Genomic DNA, 21808 nt, shown 5'->3' on the forward strand with positions numbered 1-21808 from the left:
AAAATAGCATGAAGCTCTCAGAGGACAGAGCCAACAGTTTGAACTCCTAACCGCGGTGAATGTTGGGCGAGGAACAAAGAGTGTGTGTTTTTGGCCTCGATGTACGTGAGCTGAACTGTTCTGCTTCAAAATACGCTTTAGAAGACAATCTGTTTAAACCCTTGGTCTCACCTTGGCTGCCATACATTGAAGAAAAAAGATGAAACTCTCAAAAGTGTCTCAGAATAAACAGGGATGTTAGTTTAAGTCTTACACCTGAATAAAAAGAGTAGAATCCCAGAGGGGAATGGCAAATTGGCAGAAAAAATAAATCACCATGTGTGAAGCAGGAGTAGAAGGGTTAAAATATTCTAAAAAGTAAAGAATCCATTAACGTTTTTGAACACTTTAACTAATAATTTCCCTTTTGGCTCTAGTGAAAAGGATGCTACGTGTGTCGATGAAGGCCAGTGAGGGCGGCTCATTATGATTCATAACAGCTGCCCCAGCAGGTGCTTCTGTACGCCTCAGCAGCTCAGCCCCACAGGACGAGATGAGGAACAGAGCAAAACGCAGGAAAATATTTGTTTATTAGTGTTGATACATTGGGTGGGTTAAGGTAAAAAAAAAAAACTGGACTTCATCCAGTACCTTACAAAACTAGTCATGTCATTTTAAGGCCTCGAACTTCAATGTGCTCAATTATTTCACATGTCAGATCAACACACAGCTGTTCGGCATTGTGCAGTAGAAGAAGAAGATGAGTACGTGTTGTTATCAATGTCCTGTACAAACAGCTGCCGCTGCATTTGCAGCTGCAAGTCAACCGGTGCTGCACATTTAGACTGAAATATTTGTCCATCTGCCTTAGCAAAAATAGTTTACGCTCAGTTAGAGTTGATGGAAAGTATGAAACTTTTAAGTCTTGCCACAGATTTCAAGTTTAATTTTAAATCAAGACTTTGGGTCTTGATTTAAGTCTTGATTTAAGCCAGCGATCAAGACTTTGGGTCTTGATTTAAGACCCAAAGTCTTGGGTCTTAAATCAAGACCCAGATCAGCGATCTGATCTGGATCTGGTTTGATCTGAGCCAGGGGTCTGCAGCCTTTGCAATCCTAGGTTTAGCTAAATAAGACATGTTATGATTGGTGTTGAACTTTATGGAAAATTAACAAGAAAAAAAAGCACATAATTTCCAACTTAATCACAAAAAAGATCTAATAATATCACTAGTATTTTTAATGTTATACTGTGGTGAAAAATCAATTTAATACACATAAAAAGCCCCCGCAAACAAACAGAATTTGTTATTAAATTCATATTTAAAACATTAGTTAATTCTTCATCATTTGAAGCCAGAGTTGCTAACATTCCTATGGTGGAAATGTTGATTATTTTATTGATTTTTTACAGGCTGTATTTAGCTCCATTTTCCCATCAACTCTAACCGGCTTTGCTGTTGTTGATGAAAGGAAGCATGATGCTGCCATTTCACTGACAGAGGTGGTGGATGTGTGGACATTTTCCTCAGTGGCTGCACTGGATTTAATTTAGGGGTATCGGAGTAAAATATTATTTTCAGATTTAGATTTTTATGTTCTACTTCCAGATTATGCTGATTTATGTTGACCTTCCACACAAAAACCCACTGAAATAAATTGAAATTTGAAGTTCTAACATGTAGAAATCTGGAGAAAAAAAAAAAAGAGAGAAAGGACTGAATAAATGTGCAAAGAACTCACTGTATGCCATTACACTTTTACACCTAGATTATTTTTTCCCGTGCGCATGTGTGTGTAAATGCTTAAACGGACGCATAAATACAAAAGGAGAGTTTGAATGGAGCGTTTAAAAAAGCCAGGATTTCCTGAGCAGGGCGAGCGCTCCCAACCTGCCACGGAGGATAACGTGGGTGTAGCGAAGTGAGGTTGAATGAAACATTGTTCCATCTTATTGTGAGGCTTTTCCTTTCCTGTGCCAGCCCCGGCATCAGTGAGGACCGCACAACCAAAGCACCAAGTTGCCCAGTCACTCTTCAGCTTGTGTTTATGTTTTCCTAAACCTTATAGAATTTTCTATTCCCACCTTTAGTCAAACTTTTCCCTCCTCGCAAAATATCCACCACTATGAAAACACTCGGGTAATTCCTTAAACAACTGATAGTTTCAGTTCCTTTCAACCCGTTAGAGACCTTCACCTAACGCTGGTTGCATTTTCGAGCAGGCACGTAGATGCCAGCCTAAAGAGAGTCGGCTCACCTCGTCTGGCGGAGAGGGATGGGTAACGAGATGCAGAGGAAAGGGTCAAAGGTGTTGCTCTGTTTCAGGCAGTGGGGACACGTCAGGGAAGATCTGAGGAAAAGAAAGAACAGCAATGACAAAAACAAAAACAAAAACACAACTTTATTCGATTTCTGAACCGACACACACAAAGAAACTTCTACTGGTTTAGGAGTTGAACCGTGAACGCGGTGAAAATGAAGCCGTTGTTCCGCCGCGACGCCTTGATCTGATTGTGAGAAAGGAAAACGATGAGTGATGCAACTGGTGATGAATCACAGAGGCAATGGATGTGAACGGAGGGGGTGGTGGTGGGTGGAGGGGGTAGGAATTAGTACAAGCTGCCCCCCTGGGGGGTGAAGAAGAGGGGTAGGGGGGGGTACCAGAAAAGGTTTCCATCTTGTTGCATCACTTTCTGTGAGAAGTGAAGGCAACTTTCCCTCTTTACATCTGAACGCACAGAAATGAATGAAAGCGCCAGAAATAACCTGTTAAATGATTTATGACAGTCGGGTAGTAATTTCAAGCCGTACGAAAAAGTGTTAAGACTTTTTGGACATGAAATAAAGAAAGCACATTGTTTCCACATTTTGTTATGTTACAACCACAAACATTCAATGTTCTTTTGTTTTTTTTTAATCTGGATTTTATGTAACAGATTAACACAAACTAAGTGGCCTAAAACGAATGGAGACCTAGCGCAGCGTCTTAAAGGGACGTGAACACAGTCTACCTTTATGCAAACAAAAAAAAAGACAAAATTGACTTTTCATTTTTATAACAGAAAATATCAACATGGGCGACAATCATTGTCATGAATTGTTGGCCTAACGCAAAGTCATGCAGTGTTAGAGTCCTGGGTCAGCACATTGTAGAAGCAACTTTTACAGTCTGTCACCACCAGCTTTACACATATTTAAGGTGAAATTAAGGGTTGTCTTCATGTTTGAGTCGTTGGAAAATGTACCTCCAAACCCCAATAAATACTTTGAACTTTGTAACAAAACACAACGTGAAAATATTTAAGGGTTTTGACCACTTTTACGAGGCACCATATTTAATCAGAACCCCCATATATGAAGCTGTTGCTGAGCCGTACAGCTGCTGCGTCCTAGGTGCACAAAGGAGCGTGATAGGAGATCCTTCCTCCCAGCTGTTCGACTCTATCACCATCACTGATCCCAACAAAATCAATAAGTGTTTAGAATCCTGCTGGTATTTGCATAGTGTTTACTCATTTTTAAAAACACTCCTGGTGCTATTTGCATTTCTCCGTTTCTTATTTTTCACATATTGTAAATAGTCTTTTGTTGTAATACACCAATACATGTCCATTTAAAAAAATATCCTACTCAGTTGCACATTCCTTGGACTGAAGTATAATATTTTAGATTATGCTATAATTTTGCCTTTACTCCACAGCATATTATTATTCCTAACTTTTTTTTTTTTTTAGATATTTTGATATATAATACGGCTCTGGAAAAATGAAGAGACCACTTAAACTGATCAATTTCTCTCCTTTGACCTTTCATAGGCACATGTTTGAGTAAAATGAACATTGTTCTTTATTCTATGAACTTCTGACAACATGTCTCCGAAATTCCAAGCAAAGATTTAGTATTTATTTGCAGAAAATGAGAAATGGACAAAATAATGGAAAAGATGCAGAGCGTTCAGACCTCAAATAATGCAAAGAAAACAAGTTCATATTCATTTAGAAACAACAACACTAATGTTTTCATTTGAGAAGAGTTCAGAAATCAATATTTGGTGTAATAACCATGAGGAATATATATATATACAGTATATATTCCTTTCATTATAGCATAGCATTAGCATAATTCTTTAGATTTTCTTGTTTCTTTGTTGCTGTTACACTTGAATTTCCCCAAAGTGGGACAATAAGGGATATTTCTATTACTTTCTCCGTATTTGTTCTTCTACTTGTTTGTTTAATTGTAAAAAGAAGTTTGTGACTCCTCAGGGCTACAATATGACTGAAAGTGGAACGACTGTGGGACTGGGACGTCCGCTCACACGGTCCGACTCCATATATTTCGCCTCTATGGTCGGACTGAAAGCAGGAGCCCCAGTCACCCGTTTGGGAAGTGATATATCAATGGAATCAACAAGGGAGTGATGCATTTCCTCTGCTCCTGCATTTCACTTCCTAGACTAGGATCATGGGTGGTATAAATCTGGAGCTGTGGGGTGATGTGATGCACGACCCACCATGCTGTACATAAAGTGAGGACAGGTGTGGAATGACCCGGCAGCAATAAAACACAGAGTGCAATTAATGTACGTTGGGAGAATTGAGACTACGATAAAAATGTTTGTGACATCACAGTGAAAGACAGGAAATCATTTTGTTTAGAGAGCACAACTGGTAGAAGTTTCTTTGCAGGACATTTGTTATAAAAAAAAATACAGTAGGTTTGCAACATTTTCATGCAACTGTTATATATATATATATATATAGAAACATGCTCTCTATCCAGTCGAGCAACTTCTTCTAACTTCTAAAAAGCTGCTCAAAGAGAGCCATTGTCCTTTTATGCTCCAACTTTTAGCTCTGAAGAGAGCCTTGCAGCTCTCAAAAGAATTTCTTTCAAGTGAGGAAAAGAGTCGGCTCTATTTCCAGTCATCTGTGAGGTTTTTAATTGCTGGACAAGCAGTGAAATACTCGATTGCCTGTGAGGACTTCCTCCTGTACGTCCAGACAAAAGCATCCTTCAGAAAACTGGCGCCGGCTTCCGGAACGGATTTTTTCAGTACTTTCAATGTTCCAGCTCATCATTCGAATTTTGTTTTTAACTATTTAAAGAAACTTTCTTCTTAGACGGCGTCCTCCGCTATTGCTTCCATAAACAGTGCTTCGACAGCGTCTTCACGTCTTTCTTCTGCGCATGCGGGTCGCTTTGGGGTCATCAACCGCTCACACTGACGTCTGATTGTGGTCGCATTTAATTACTGGTATCAAAAAAAATGAACGTAAAGTTAACTCTGTGAAACTGTCTAATCCAATTTAGGCGCTCTTTTTCTATCGCAGTTCTGGGACTAAAGGTGTTAAAAAAGTATTAAAACTTCTGAAAGACCCATAAACACTTAGAAAATGTTAGATTTTCAATCAATGTCATAATATTTTCATTGCTCAGTCATCTGTTCACCCAAACTTATGTTTCCAGCCTATATTGGAACATTGTAGCATAGCATTAGCATTAGCATCGTTCTTCAGATTTGCTTGTTTCTTCAGCAACAGGTCGCACTGGACTTTTTTTTTGTCCGTCATTGTGACTGACGGTGTCAAAAAAGAAAAAAGAAAAAGTCATGTAATAGTTTTACCCGGCGATTTGTAAACGATGTTGACACGGGCTATTCGGTCGCATTTACTTTTTATGTGGTTTAATTAATATTCAACAGGATGAGCAGAGAATCAAACTTTTTCTCCGCAGTGACAGAAAAAATGAGTAAAAAATAAAAACTGACTGTATCTCCCACAGTTACATATGAACAATGTAGTTAAACGGCTCCACTTAGTTTAGATCAGACGTAAAAAAAATCTGACTTGGATCGAGGCCATAGACATTGTGTAATTTACTGTTATTGTTTTTAAAGACTATCATTTGAGTAAGCAGCCCTATTTCGCTTTTTGTTTAGCATATTTTAGCTCCATTTTGCTGCTTGTTGCACCCACAGGTTGAGTCAGGTGAACATCTTCTACCATGAGTGATTAAAAGGATCCTGGTTTTCCTTCAAACTGAAGCATAATTACCTCCAAAATAAGTCCTTATCCTCAAAAATGTGTAAAAATTCTGTTTTAAACATGTGGCGCTAATATGCCATTGTTAATGTCAAAAATTCATCTTTTATACTGATTTAGAGGTCATGAGACTGATTTGTCATTGTAAGACTGATTGGTTTACAATCCAAAATGCAGTTTAATGTATAATATCTTCACTATACACGACTTTAAAGCCATACGTACCAGTTAACGTAAGGACGATCATCGTCACGTTTACATCCAGTTCGTCGTCCACAGCTCCGTTTGTTGTTACCTCGGTGTCGCCGGACACAAACTACTTAGAACAAGTAAGGTTTGACTTTGGAAAATTTGCTAGCCTGCCGTGGTGTTTACAAAATGGCAGCTGCTCCAGCAAATCCTTTGCCTCTTGTGGTGTCATCAACCAAAATACTCATAAAGAAGAATTAACAGATTTGTGGTTTTTAGAGAGCTTTCGAAAATCTTGGCATCTTTCTCAGATGTGTTTTTTGTTGAGTGTACATTTATAGTAAAAATCTACAGAATCAGATAGTTTATTAAATAATTCAACAGTCTATCCCTCGTCTTATTTTGCAATAGCAAAGAGAGCTTCATGCCTTTGTGGATCTTTACACAACGTAAATAACTTGATCAAATGTTTTTCTCCTTCTGACAGATGTACTGTGGGAGCAGATTGGGAGGAGGTAAATAAAGCTCTATTCAAGCAAACCCAGCTGACAAGGGCTCTGAGTGGATCTAACCCTCTTGGCAGAGTAGTACGGCTGCCCCACGGATGTCTTATTTTCGCCAGGAAACAGTTAGGGTAACGGCCCTCCATGCATACAAATCTCACTCAGACTCCACTGAAACATAGATGTGCCCTGTCCAGCTCTAAAACACCAAAAGAGAGAGGAGAAGACAAAAAAACGAAAAAAGAAAAGCGCCGACGGATGAGGTGATATTCCAGCGATGCTTTAATGGAGTAAGCGTGCCAAGGTTGAGAGGTTCGCGGCCCCCCGTCTGAGACGCAGCCATGCTGAAGAAACTGCGGGCTCGACGCTTTGCAGTGGCACAGATTTGAACTCGGCGGCACAACGCTCCGTTTACACATATTCATTCACTTATTTCATCAACGGGAGTGAAAAAAAAAGGTCTTTATTTGCTTCGGTAATTTGTGCTCAAGACGTAAACTGAAGAAAAATACTCACGGCCTACAAACGAGGTGAATAAATACAACCTATTTGTGAGAAGCACAACAATATTTGACTGATTTGAAGAAAACGGCGGAGGGCGTTTCAGGGAAATGTGCCACCAGAGTAAGACGAGATGCACTAAAGCCGCGGCGTGTCTGTAATCTGAAACACTTGGCTGCCCATCGCCTGGCTTCAGCGCAGTGAGCACCGCTTGACTGACACTTTCATATGACTGTGTACATTTTACAAAGCTCAAATATGTTGAGTCGACCAGCTAAATGAAAGATTTCCATCTTTAAACATGTCTTAAGATTCACCATTAAAAGGGTAAAGAAGATTACATGTAGAGTGCCTTGTGAAAGTAATCACATAGCCCCTGAAATGTTTCACCACCATGTTTCACCATGGGGTTGCTGCATTCAGGGTGATGTGGAGTGTTAGGATGCATTCACACCAGCACTGTTTAGTCCACTTTAATTGAAATGTAGTTTGTTTGCCGAGAAAGTCTGGTTGGCTTGGGGAGGTGTGAATGCGCAATCGAACTCTGATGCAGACCAAAAAAGCGTATTCTGGTCCAGGGGCGGAGCGTCAGGGGGGGCGGCGGGCCCCTGGCCCGGGCTGATGAGAGAAGTCGGGCCCTCTCCTGTTGAGTACGGAGTATGTAGGATTATACAGAACGGTGCCCCAGTAGGTTATATAGTACGGTGCCCCAGTCATTGTTGACTCATGGTTGCTAAAAACTTTACAAGACCGACTGATTTTAGTGACATAGTGGGTGTACAATATTGAATAAAATGTTGTGCTACATGACCGGCTTTATTTTCACTCTTACATTCAACTTTATGACACGTAAAATTGCAAGTGGATCGTCCATATTGTCTCCAAGTGTATTCTGGGTAAAGCTTGTCACCAGCCGTCCACCATCATCAGTCACTTGGCAACAGATGGCAAACTAGCTTGAGCATTTTTATGGATTAAGTTAACATGAGTGGAGCGCCATGGAGCGGCAAAGTGAAAAGGATGGAAAAAAGCCAAAAACTGGACGCATGTTTTGTTCCTTGTCTTGGAGATGAACCGGACATTTTTGTTGGCAGCGATTCAGACCCGCCAAAACTGCCAGCCCAGCGAAGGAGCCGGACTAGTTACAGGTAGCAACTCTGACATTATTCACAAAGTGTGAGTTAACTGTAGACTGATTGTAAACTGTATCAGTCCAGCCGCCGAGCTTACATCCTCTTTTCTCTTTGTCGGTTGTACAGCGGTGATGTCAGGGACTGAACGCTGAGTTGTAGTCACGCTCAACAGTTCGGGTTGAGCGCGTTTTTGAGCCAAGAGAGCAGTATGGCGTTTATAGTTAAGGTTTACATTGGATCCACCCGGAAAAGCATCTTCCAGATCGTCCAGTTTGTGTGAACGGCGGCGCGCGCCGAGTTACAAAGATCCAGAGGTGCACGAGGTGCTGCGACACGCTGCGCATGCGGCGCGTACCTCTGCGGCGTACCGCAGCAGGGCGCGTTGAAGCCCTGCTGCGGTACGCTGGTTCAACGAGTCAACCAGGCTTCAGGCTCTAAGTTGAAATTGATTAAGTGTCAAAATGCAAAATGATCCGAACCCATCCGTGGTTCTGAACTGATTTGAATTTGTGTTGTTTCATCATTAGTGACCAGCAGCCTGATGTTTCTGTTGTTCTCTTGGTTTGTTGTACTTCATGTCAGATGGATTTCAGAATGACACCACATCTCTGTGGTGGTGAAACTTGTAAGCTCCGCTGTTGTGGGCATGTCTATGTTGTAAAGTTAAATTATCATGAGCTTTATGATATTATTTGGGTATTTGGGTATTATTTGGGTATAAAGGGCCCGGTCATTAGCCACGCCCCCCGGCCTGATGCTGACTTGTTTCGTTAGCACTCCGGTCCATCTACAAACCTATTCTCAGTTCGGTTGCAGTGGCTCGAAAGGCTTATGTGAATGTCAAGCGGACCGGAGACCAGAAACAGACAATAGAGCAGGGCATTCTGGGTAAATACAAGCAGAAAACGTGGGAGAAATGCCTTGTCTTCTCTTGCCAACGACGACAGAGAAATCCTACAGCCGCTAGAATCTGACGCTACTCCACTTTTGTTTACATTTTACAAAAAACTAAGGTGATTTCATGTCTTCTTCAGAGGTTTCCGTGTTGTTTCTTTCAGTGGTTCTTGGTGCAGCGACACCACAGGTGAGGAGGGGAACAGGTTTCAAAGGTTTGGATCGTTTCACACAGTCCAGTGAAAGCGAATTTCACCAGCTAAAAATGTTGCAAATGTCGCAATTTTGGTTCTCAATCAAACCGAGTCTACTGGACTACCAGGCGTGAAAACAACCCGAGTTTAGGCCAGTACTTTGACTATGTCATTCAAACACATGGATATGCTTAGGTCTGAATCGTCCATTGTAGCATAAGTCTATTTCATGTTGGCCTAATAGGTTAATTTGGTCTAATTTGCCCAGAGCACTCCACATGTTCACTGTGCCCCATACTAGATCAAGGGGTATAAATACATAAGTGTTGACAGAAAGTATTTACATTTTATAACAGAAAAATCAACACATTTCACTAAATGAATCGTAAATCTAAAGAAAAATGTAAAAATCCCATACGACCTGGTCCATATTATGACGGCATAAAACAAATTAAGATGAAATACCGCTTGGCTCCTCTAGCTTTGGCTGTGATTTGACATGCTTGGGCATGTTTAATGGCTGCGATGACTCTACACTGGACAAACTGGGCTATTACAGGAATAAATCTCCAGTCCGTCAACTCCAGACATTGCCTCACGCTGGACACTGCATGGAGAAGCGTTACACAAGCGGAGGGAAGGGGGACACAAGTCAAGAAGTGTTTGATCCAAGTCGATTCCTGGCGATGACTGGTATTTATTTTCACCCAGCTCGATACATGTTGTCTACAGGTTTTTTTTGTTTTGCTGTTGTACTCTTAAAACAGACTCTGACTCTCTCTGCTCCACCTCACCCACTCTCCTTGGCTGGGACAGCGTTTGAGTGGGAGCAGGGAGGCGCAGATTGTGCCTGCAAGCCTGCTAATTGTGCTCGTTGCTGTGTAAGACACACCCCGACGTGTCAGCGCTGAAACATTTGACAGCGGGGTTGGCAATTAAGAGCCGCGCTCCAACAGATGTATTACTGGTAGTCACACGGAGCTGTCAATTTCCCGAGGAATTAGCAGATGGAAGGCGGCACAGACAAGCAGGGATATTAGCTGCTCTGCGTAGAAGGGCTGCAAACCTTTGTCAGATCAGATCCAACATTGTCGCAATTGGTCAGCTTCTTGAACGGTTTATTGGATAAACTGTTCAGCGGGATGAGTTGTCAGCAATAGAAGGTGAATCTAAGAAAGATGTCACCTACAGCACCTCTCAAAGGGCTGTGTGAGGTTTTTGAGGTGTAAAAAAAAAAGTGACTGCTTAGAACATTTTCTACTTTTTTATTTGGCATATCTAGCATGCAACTGAAAAACAAAAACGCATCTGAAATAACCTGGTTGCGTAAGTGTGCACATCACCCTGAAACACATAATTTTCTGAAGCAAATTTTGATTCGACTTCAGCATAACGTGTTTCTGGGTACATAACAGTTGTAGTTTATGGAGAATCTAATGAAGTTGAAGTGAAGTTCAGCTGTCTTCATTGGACTGTTCAACATTTTTGATTTTATTAAAACCCTAATGATAAAAACCCAGTTGAGATCAAGATCTCTTTCACAAGTGTGACCAAGAAAGGCGTCAGCACACGTCATGATAACAAGAAAACAGAAATAACAAAAATAGACAAAGAATTATGGAAATGACAACAAGTTGTTGTACAATAATATCACTGTACAAAAGTGTCAGTCAGGAGATGAGTGTAAAAAAAAGCATTGTCCACATAAGGTGGTATACACACATGGGTTAATCTGCTAATAGCGTAGCTGATTTTTCATTTAGCGCTTCAGCTAACTTGGAAAACATGTAGCTTAGCTTTCCCTAAAGTAATGTTTCCGCATAAATTCTAAAGCGCTAGTTTACCATCGTCGTTTAGTTAAATTAGCTCAACAACTATAAAACTAAAACCATGAGTGAAGGGTCTGTTCTCTCAGAGCTTGCTTGGGCCTGAACCCATTTGGGTTCCCTTTGTAAGATTCTGGCTGGGAGGGCGTGTGCTTAAGGTGTGCCTTTGCCGATACCTTTTTCAGACAAATATCCCTCTATTTTCAAGACAGTAATTCAGTCACTGAACTACGACTTAAAATAGATTATACCAGAAAATATTAAATGAACTAAAATAGAAGAAAAATTGTCCCTCTGTAACAGATTGACACTGGTAGATAAGCTGTGCAAAGATTTGGTAAAGATAACATGGAAAAATGTTAATAACATACACTAGTTGAATGTACATAAGGACTTGGCTTGCCAAATGGTTAATCAGTGTCTTCCTATAAGAACCTTCCTATACAGGAGGAATTGTACAAGGAGCCCCCAATGCCCGAGGCCCCAATGCCCGAGGCCCCAATGTGAGGACGAGGAAACAACCAGACATTTGTTCTGGGGATTCTCATTTGCACAAAAGGTATGGACTTTAATGTTGCCTTGGCTACAGGATTTGCGAAAGGAGTATTTATCCTATGGATTGATTGCTTATGGACTAATGAAAGATGACTGGGAGAAAAATGACTTCCTCTGGTGGATAAGTCATTAATTGCATAAAAGATGTTATTTGGAGAGCAAGAAACATTTTAGTACCGTATTTTTCGGACTACAAGGCGCACCGGTTTATAAGACGCAGTATCAGTGAACGGATCTATTTTCATATATGAGACGCACCGGATTATAAGGCGCATAAAGCGAAACAAAATACGGTAGTCGGATAGGTCAGACTTTATTCAAATCATTAACAATAACTGTCAATATTACACAAAAAAGTACACTCACTTTTTCAATCATTCATCTTCTACGAATCCATCAAATTCCTCGTCTTCGGTGTCGGAATTTAACAGTTGGGCGATAGCTGCATCAAGCAAGCCCGGTTCCCTCTCTTCACCATCCGATTCAGTCTCATTGCTGTTGCTTGGCTGTTCATTGATGATTCCGGCCTTCGTGAAAGCTTGGACGAGAGCTGAGAAGTGGTTCACCACCCCAAAACAAGACTGTCTAGACAGAATAGAAAGCTGACTCCACGAGGTTTCTGACCAGCAGCAATTATGCTTCGACAATCAAGGGGAGTGGCTTCGTCGCTTACCAAAGTCGTAATAAAACATACGGTACATTGTTCATACATAAGGCGTGTTGCCGATTTTTTTTTGCAAATATAGGGATTTTATGTGTGCCGTCCGAAAAATAGGGTATTTAAAAGTTGATGAAATAATAGTAAGAAAAAGTGTTGTTGCTTTAGTTAAAGATTATATTTTCACACGTTTTGGGCAAAAAAGACAAAGACAAAATATTAATATGGAAAAAACAGCCATCTTTCATACATTTGCAAATGATAAATGTGTTGATGTAAAGGGAAAATATATATGTATATATTTGCCTTTGTGTTATTTGTAATATTGAAAAAAAAAAATTTTTTTTGGTACACAAAATGTTTTATTTGTAAAGAGTGAATAAATCCTTGAAAAGTTGAAAAACTGAAAATTGTATTGCATTGCAGGAAGTGTTGAGACATTGACACATGGTCAGTAGCAGTTTAGTATTAGCTTCCATTAAATACCGTGTTGGTGTAGCTTGTTAGCAGAACTAATGTTTGTGTTTAGTGCGTTAAGGTTAGCACAGCTAACTGTTTATCTAGCAGCACCCACCACTATGCATATTGTGTGGTCAGTGATGTGGCGATAATAAATGTTTTTTACATGATGAACTTGAAGGGTACGCAGCTCAACCAAACGTGTGAAATGTCTGAACCCTTCTCTGCACAAAAATCTCTTAACAACGAATCTTTTACCAGGCAGAGTGGGTAAAATCTGGCCAAGTAAAGATGTGGAAAGCCAATAAACTCCTAGTGAAGAATAAACGCTGAAATTAAATAGAAGGTGTTTCATCTAAGTACGAGTTTAATGCTGTGCAACTTGGATTTTTCTTATTTTTATTTGTTTACCAGTGAAATTGTACAGAATATATGCCATATGAAACTTGGACCTTGATGTTTTTCTATGCATGGGGTGTGTAGACGTTTGCATGTGACCCAATAATAAAACTGAAAAGAAAGTGAATGTTCCAGAACAAACATTCAGACAAAAGCTCAAAAATCCCCATCCAACAGATGCACACAGTGTCTAATAATAACTGCTTTATTTTTATCTCCCAGGTCTCTGACTAATGGAAGCCATCAGGACCTCCAGCTGTGTGCTGATAACCTTACTGGTTTACAGCTAAATGCATTTGTGATTACGAGAGCTGATTACAGAAAATCTCCCTATGAAATGAATTACAGTGGCATTAACAGACTATTATAAAAACTTAAAAAAAAAGAAAACTTGGCCACTGGCACTGTTAAGTATGCTAATTATTTCAGCACAAGTAAAGGCACTCTAGAGAGTTTCTGGCATGAATACAATTCTTCTCGCCTAGGAGTCACATGACTCACATTACTCCACTTTGTCACCTTGTAGTTTTGTAGTTTGGGTCATTTTAATACGCAGATAAATCGGACGTAGCTGTTTGGAGTGGAGTTGGATGCTAGAATCTACTGTGTGTCAGGTACTGACCCGGGGGGCGTTTCTTATCCTCTTTGACAACCATTGATTCTTATTTCGTAGAGAGATGATGCGTGTTTCCATCCATTTTGGTAACCAACCATGTGCCATCAACAGGGGGCGTTACACAACCCGGAAGAAAAGCCTAGGAGCAAGATGGCGGACGCCATGAATGTGTCTGTGGCTCCTGTTTGCTGCAATCCAGGCCTGGCGGCATTGAGGGGCATTGCCCGCCCACAGAGTCAGCCGTGCCCCCCCTGGACTGGAAGCTGTTTGTTGTTTCTTACCTTAGAATGGCCAACTCTCTGTTATTCCTATATCAATTTGATACAGTAGGGGCTTCTGTCACTTTTTTCAGCAGTTAAAACTGTTTAATCCGTTGTTAACACGTAATAACCTGTTTTTCCGAGCCGCCTTTAAACGCAACATGAGCGCTACGACGCTGGCGCCGGGTTTACACCTGTACGGCAGCAAAGGAGACCTGCTGCTGCTGCGCAGAGCTGCTCAGGTTTGTGTTAGAATCATGGCAGCAAACCAGCAAAATGCAAAGAACTTTGCACAATTTTTCCTCCAAACTAACTGAGTTGAGTAATGATGTTGGATGCAGGTAATGTTAGCTAAATGATGACAAGCTAATACCAATACAGCACCTTAAGCTTGTTAACAAGTAGCCTATAGGCTACTGATGTTGTTTATGTTCAAAAGTGGGTAGTACTTGTTAAATTCACTTTAGTAACTTTTTTGGATAAAAGGTACTTACTGTATATGAGTAGTTTTACTGCACTCTACCTTTTTATTTTACTTGAGTAATATTATTACTGCTACATAGATTCTGATGTGTGTTCGAGCATCACCGAACAAAATCTCACTATGTTTAGAAACATAATGAATCACCAGAAATTGTCTTTATCTAAGCTAATGACTTAAACAAAAAGTATAAAATACTAACCACACTTAGTATTTTAAACCTCAGTGTGAACCTTGCCTGTGTACAGTAGCTTTATAAGATATGACTTTTGAGTTGACATTTAGACAATCTGAAAAACACAACAGCACCAAATATTAAAAACATAACTCTCAATGCAAATAATAGGTTAGTATGTTGGGGGAGTCGGGGACTTCGCTGACATTTTGGTTCGGGCACAATAAAAGATGCCTCTCTCTGAGCTGGTTAAATGCAGAGCACACAAATCTTCTACGAGAAAATCAAACACATGATGTACAAAACAACCGAGCCACTCTTGGGCAATTAAAAAAAAAAAATCATCAACAAGTGCCTCACACCACCACACTCATCATGGGGGAAATCACCGGGTAGCCATAAGAGCCCCGCTGTTTCTTTGTTGCTGTGTCGCAGGATTTATTCGAAGCAGATGTGATTGTGGAGTGGAGGACAAAACTCACTTGTACTGAGCCTGGAAGTGCTCCTGGACGAAGCTGTGCTGGGCCCTGGGCTGCTGGGACGGGATCGGGTCGGTACACGGCACCTCGTCAGCTCCACCGGGACCCTGCGGCACAAGGGGAGGTCACCGTGAACACAGCGGCGTGTGCGTGTCCTCTCAAAGTATTGCGACGTAGCTCTTAAAATAATGTCACCCGATAAGTTAGAGAAGCGTTATCCTGATGTGTGAGAAGCAGTTTGAGGTCGGGAAGCTTTTATTTTAGCAATAAATTCACGTTCAGAGGAGACAGAGAGGACTGACCTCACACAACCTTAACCCCCACAAACCCTCCTCCTGTCTGTTGTCTTTTATCTGTACAACTACAACAGAGAGGCTGGCCTTAGATGGAGATAAAAGAAGAGTAGAAAAAAGCAGACTGATTACTGAAAGACTTGCAAGGTCACCAAACGAGTGTGGGAAAGGGTACTGTACACAGAGAGGGACAGACAATAGTCCAGTGATTACAAGGTTTTCCTCATAACCATACTAAGAGTAAAGTTTCTATAGAATCTCGCAAAAGTATTTGCCACTTTACAACAACAAAATCTCATTCATATCAAGTTTATTTGTAAAGCAGCGAGGCATTTCAAAGTGCTTTGCACCATAAACACTCAACACAGTAAAAAAACATCACATTTTGTCAAATATCATCATCAAAATGGTCAAGAAAATAAAATATATTGATCAATGTTCCAGTGATTACGAGTCAAGGGCAGCTCCTAAAGTCGGGGTTTATCCTCGACAGCTTGTTCCAGATTCGTGGTGCATAGAAGCTGAATGCTGCTTCTCCATGTTTGGTTCTGGTTCTGGGGATGCAGAGCAGAACCAGAAGACCTGAGAGGTTCTGGAAGGTTGATACAACATCAGCAGATCTTTAATGTATTTTTTTATTTATTTTTTGGTGCTAAGCCATGCAGTGATTTAGAGTCTATTGTTTGAACTCCAGGGAGCCAGTGTAGGGACTTTAAAACTGGTGTTATGTGCTCTATCCTCCTGGTTTTAGTCAGAACTCCAGCAGCAGCATTCTGGATCAGCTGCAGCTGGAGGATTGATTTGTTGGACAGACCTGTGAAGACGCCGTTGCAGTAATCGATGGTTCTAAAGATAAATGCATGGATGAGTTTCTCTAGATCTTGTTGATACTTTAGTCCTCTAATCCCAGAAATGTTCTTCAGGTGACAGAAGGCCGACTTTGTGACTGTCTTTATGTGTCTCTGAAGGTTCTAGTCTGAGTCCATCACTACATCCAGGTTTTGGGCCTGATCGCTGGTTTTTCCTCTGTAATAACTGAAGCTGTGCATCGACTCTAGATTGTTCCTCTTTACGTCCAAAGATAATAACTTCAGTTTTGTTTCTGTTCAGCTAGATTAAGTTATGCCACATCCACACATTTATCTCTCTTAGCATTTATTCAGGGCTTTGATGGGTTCAGAGTCACCTGTAATGTAGAGCTGTATATCATCTGGATAACCTTATTACTTATTATAACTTGAGCTAGAGGGGGCGTGTGCCTGTGGATGTTAAATGGGAAGGGGTCCAGAATCAAACCTTGGGGTACCCTGCGCATGATTTGGGTCTGCTCCGAAGAGAAGCAGACCCAATGTCCTTGGGATTATTTGTGACCAATTGTGAAAATATTTATAACCATTTTTACATATAAAAAATGGTACTGTGTGTTGTTCTGCCACACCACATTTCAATAAAATACCTGAAACTTTCTGGTTGTAACCTCAACAAACAACAAAAATTTAACTATGAACAGTTTTTGCAAGGATTTGTAGTTAAAAAAAATACTTTTCTCAAGCTGATATATATATAAGGTTGTTAGGTAAATTGTATTAGTAATTATCAAATATTTGTTGTATCATGTAGCCTTGTAGTTACATTTAGATAATGTTTCTGTGTGTTAAATAACTTTGATTCTATCCTGAGACTTCCTTGGGAAATAGGGGTGACAGCTACTCTCAGCAGATGTTGCCCTGCAGGACTTCCTACAAGACAGAGGTGTTAATTGCTCCCAGCAGAGTTTTACATGCCTGACAATAAACTCTGCTCTGTGCTTCTTTGTGATACAAAGCCTCAAAGCAACGGGTCTTATTCAACGCTGTGCCTGGAGAAAGAAAGATTTAGAGTATAGATAACATGTGTCTAGAAGTGAATGTTATTTAGCGCTGCAACCATGTGATGAATGCTTTGACTCCACCCTTTTAGAGTTGCAGCGCCCCGTGTGGCAGGGTTTCCTAAAGATCAATAAAAGAGAGGAACAGACAGATGTGTTTCCAGAGTACTTGGAGATTTGTAACTGGAAACATCTCTCTGTCTGCTCTCCTCGCGAGTATAACAGAATCTAACTCTCTTGTCTTTCCTGTATTTGTTTAAATTGTCTCTAATAGGTATTTAGACCTGACAAAGGTTAAAACACTGAACACTTCCTGGATGGATTTGCTATTTTCTGCTCTTCTACAGAAAAGCACAATGCTGGGACCAGTTCCAGAAAGAAGAAAACAAAGTAATGAACTTTAATTAGCTTGAGAATATGGTGGGAGTTGAATTCAGTTTTCTTTTGACAGGGATTTGGATAATTGTAGGCTTGAGTTGCACAAGTGCAATCAAGGCTGGAGCGAGGCAACACGAAACAGAAACAGCACATCTCAAACCAGAAGTTTACATACCCCGGATAAAAAGACACATTTTCTTCCCTCACTATTTGAAGTTAACTGGACCAAACTTGTCTTGTTTCAGGTCAGTTACAATTATAAAAATTATTGCTATTTACTAAATGCCACAATAATGAGAGAAAGAATGTCAATCACTGATTTACTCATGTCTTCAGGATCATACAGAATAATTACTGTCTCTTCAAAGGGGCAGTATTATGTAAAATTGCCTTTTTTGAGCTTTACATCATGCTATAATGTTATTCCCTCATCAAAACACACCTGGAGTGTCGTCTTGACTCTTTCATGCATGTTTGAGCAATCTTAAATCTCCATGGCAACCATTCAGCTCTCCAAACCGCCTGGTTGGACCTAGCTCCGCCCTTGAGGTGAAGCTCCTCCTCGGAGCTGCAGCTTCAAGCTTCTGAGCTCCCGCCTTACAAACCAGCCTTCCCCCACTCGGCTCCTTCAGACTAGCCAGCAACACTTAGTATCATACAACCTACTCCTCAGAGCAACGCGGGTCAAAACTGTTGCCAAAGGGTTAAATGAGGAGCCATGTTGTAATGACTTCCTGAAGGCAGAGCTTCAGAAAAATCGGGAGTTTTTAGAGACAGAGGCCCAATTTCAAGGCGCAAAATTATGAAATCAAGTTTATTTCCAGTCATATTTGATATATGTAGCATTTTTATAACTTTATTAGGTTAACATAGTTACTTGATTGTGCTACAAAATGCCTCGAAGAAATAATGCTGCCCCCTTAAAAGTAGCTTAAAATTCACCCCTGATTGGGTCGGAATAAACATCGGCTGCTTCACAACGGACAAAGAGCCGACCTGACCTGGCTGAAAGATTTGTCCTCTGCGAGCTTCTCTCTGTTTTGCTCTGTTAACAATTCCTCTGAACTCCTGGTACCACACTGGCTGCCACCGTTGCCCGCCTGGCTCCTCCACCATTACCTCCACTCTCAAACCAAGCTGAAAGAAGGGGGCGGGAGGTGGAGTGGACGGTCTGTGTTTGTCCATGATGTGCGTGAAGCGCATACAAAACAAGATGCCTTGCGTTTCACATATAAACTAAGCCTGTTTAAGATTATGCTTGAGACTGAAACCTGACCTCCCTTCTGCATCTGCTTCATCAGGCATATACAATTCTCCTTTCTTCTTCCTATGAGGGTCAGGGTTTTTTTTTACTTGTTTCGTTATATTTTCCTCCTCCTTTGTAGGGGGACCAAACTGGAACAGCTCAGCACAGCTGATCTTCTTAAAGAGACAGTTTGTGTTTTTTTTGTTTTGTTTTTTTTACATGGGCTTTGATGGAGTAATTGGTAGCTCCGTATATTAGCTGCAACCGAGAGCAGAGGTTGGTTGCTACTGAAGAGCTGAGCTAATTTTGGTCGTGTTCCTTCCTTATCTCCTGTTCCATGTATATTCTACTAGAAGATAATCTGCAACTTACTTTTATATTGGCAGCAAATGTCAAGCCCAGACTTGGGAAGAAGAAGTTGATTTTCTTTTCTATAAACAACAACTAACATTGGAGCTGCTCAGTGTAACATTAGAATTTTAAGGGTTGACAAACAACTATGACTTTAACATTAAAAAAAAAGATTTTTTAGATCTAGCTTCTTATAATATTGGAACTGTCTTCGTCGTGACAAACTCTCCGGTCAGAGCTAATCTTATTTTGTCTCAGACTGCTGCATGCTAAAGTTCAGATGCTAGCCGCGTTTCCATTTCCAGTGTGTGAAGCTTTGTCGATATTTCACTAATGTCGGAAATAGAAAATTTCGCAATTGCTTCATTTCCGTTAAAAAAGAAAAGTAATTAAAACTCACACGTAAATTAGTCTGTTGATGCGGTAAGTCATCAAAAGACATCATCCTACCACTTCCTGTCATCTTCTTCTTCGTGGTTTCTAACAGTAGCAACATTCGGTTGTTGATCACGTGACTATTGTCACACGGAAAAAGTGTTTCCTCAAACTAACACAAAAACGTTTGATTAAAAAATTATGCAGGCGATGAAAACGCCATACAACCAAACCTGAAAAATATCAACTATCCCTTCAAGATAATGTAAAAAAATTAAATCAGTGAGACAAAATCGCAACACTAAATACATCTGGATATTTAATACAGAGCAGCGAAGCTTTCCACTTGCATGTTTTTCTTCCACTAACCTGCTAGTGGATTCCACGGCTATCTTTCCACAGAGATAACAAAACGGAGGCCGCAGAGTGAAGACCCAGTTGGACTTATCACCTCTCAGATATTCAAGCCCAGTCTGGCCATGTCAATAGATTGCAAGGTGTCAGCTGTGTGTTAGGAGTACAGGAACAGTGAGACCCAATGAATGAGAGAGAGACAGAGAGAGAGAGAAAGAGGGACAGCTCAAAGGTTCACTGTCATGTGGTGCAGATTAGACTTCAGCCATCTAAAAGATCATGTTCAGATACCAGCTCGCCTAGCAAAGCTAGTTAGCGCTGCTGGTCCCAGAAATTGCTTCATAGGTTGTAAAAATGACCCTGGCAGAGCAGGGCAGGATCGGGCGGAGCGAGGCGGGGTTGGGCCGGGCCGGGCGTCCGTCTCGGGAGACGGCACGGGTCGCTCCAAAATGGAGATGCAATCTTTAAAATTGCCTGTCAAAAAAAATATGCCTGATAAAAATGCAACCAAACTGGCAGGCAACAGAGGAGGAGAGAGAAAAGGGAAAAAAATATCAAAAGGAGTTATTTTTAGAGAAAGGATGAAATGCTTGAAGGAAAGGAGGAGAAAAGGAGACGCACAGGGTCTGAAATCTCTTTCTGTTTTCTTATTTTACACATGCTGGGCCTCCCAGTATTTATTCTGAAAACGGAGCTCTCACACTTTCACAGTCGGATGTACATTCTTTAGCAACGATGTGTGGATCCTGACACCTTTCCCACACCTCTGCCGTGTCTTTATTTTATTAATATATTAAAAAAAAGGCATCATCTTAATTCTCCTTTCAGCAGCACATGTCACAGCTTGCCTCACTGCTAAGTTGGTGGTGATTTGTGACAAGTGGGAGCATGTTGGGGGGGGAAAAAAAAAAAAAAAAGCAGTTTGGCTAAATTGGAAGTTTGATCATTACATGGTTGCTTCCCACACTGGCAGACAAAGTGACTTCAGACTAAATCGGCCTTGAAAGAGCTTTGTACTTGTTTGTTGTTCTTCCATTTATGTTCTGGGATAATTGAAAACTGATGTGTTTTTGAGTAAAAATGGTAAAAAAAAGTTTTTAAAAGAAACTTCCTTCACTGAAACATCACAGTTGTTGTGGGTCAACAAAACTGGTAAAAACCTAGAAGAGTTTCTAGCAGAGAGGCGCCGTTTAAAATGGCCTGTAGCGAGAGTAGACACACGAGAGTAGATTGTTTATTTTTAAACAAAATTTAACACCTACTGGCCCAAAAGAAGCCGCTTTGTCGCCCGTTGCTGTTGTTAGCGGATGTCACTCGTGCGTCAGATTTACAGGAGTACCAGAAACACAACACAAAGGTTCCGGCTTAGCATTTAAAAAAAAGTGTTTAATTGCCTTAAAATTCTTTGAGGGTTAAATAAATATTAGTAATTAATATATTGAAGATAACGCTCATTTTAAAATAAAGAAAATAATCACAGAGTTCACATTTTAACCGCCTCTGGCGTCTTACTTTAAGGATTAGTAGAATTTATGCAGCTTGCATGGATGACATTACTAAAACAACTGACTGCATTTATTTTTTAAGGTCGTAGATC

General features: G+C 40.7%; 1 protein-coding gene across 1 annotated transcript in view; it reads right to left on the reverse strand.

Annotated features, from left to right (window-relative positions):
• The window catches only part of usp43b (ubiquitin specific peptidase 43b), an 81534-nt gene that overhangs the window by 32493 nt on the left and 27233 nt on the right, over positions 1-21808 (reverse strand). Inside the window, exons 3-4 of the mRNA XM_032587707.1 lie at positions 15351-15454; positions 2239-2331 (exon numbers count right to left, since the gene is read on the reverse strand). Of these exons, the coding sequence (XP_032443598.1) occupies positions 2239-2331; positions 15351-15454 (197 nt within the window). The remainder of the gene's footprint in view (positions 1-2238; positions 2332-15350; positions 15455-21808) is intronic.

Source organism: Xiphophorus hellerii, chromosome 16 (assembly GCF_003331165.1).
Source record: "Xiphophorus hellerii strain 12219 chromosome 16, Xiphophorus_hellerii-4.1, whole genome shotgun sequence".
Taxonomy (NCBI): Eukaryota; Metazoa; Chordata; class Actinopteri; order Cyprinodontiformes; family Poeciliidae; genus Xiphophorus; species Xiphophorus hellerii.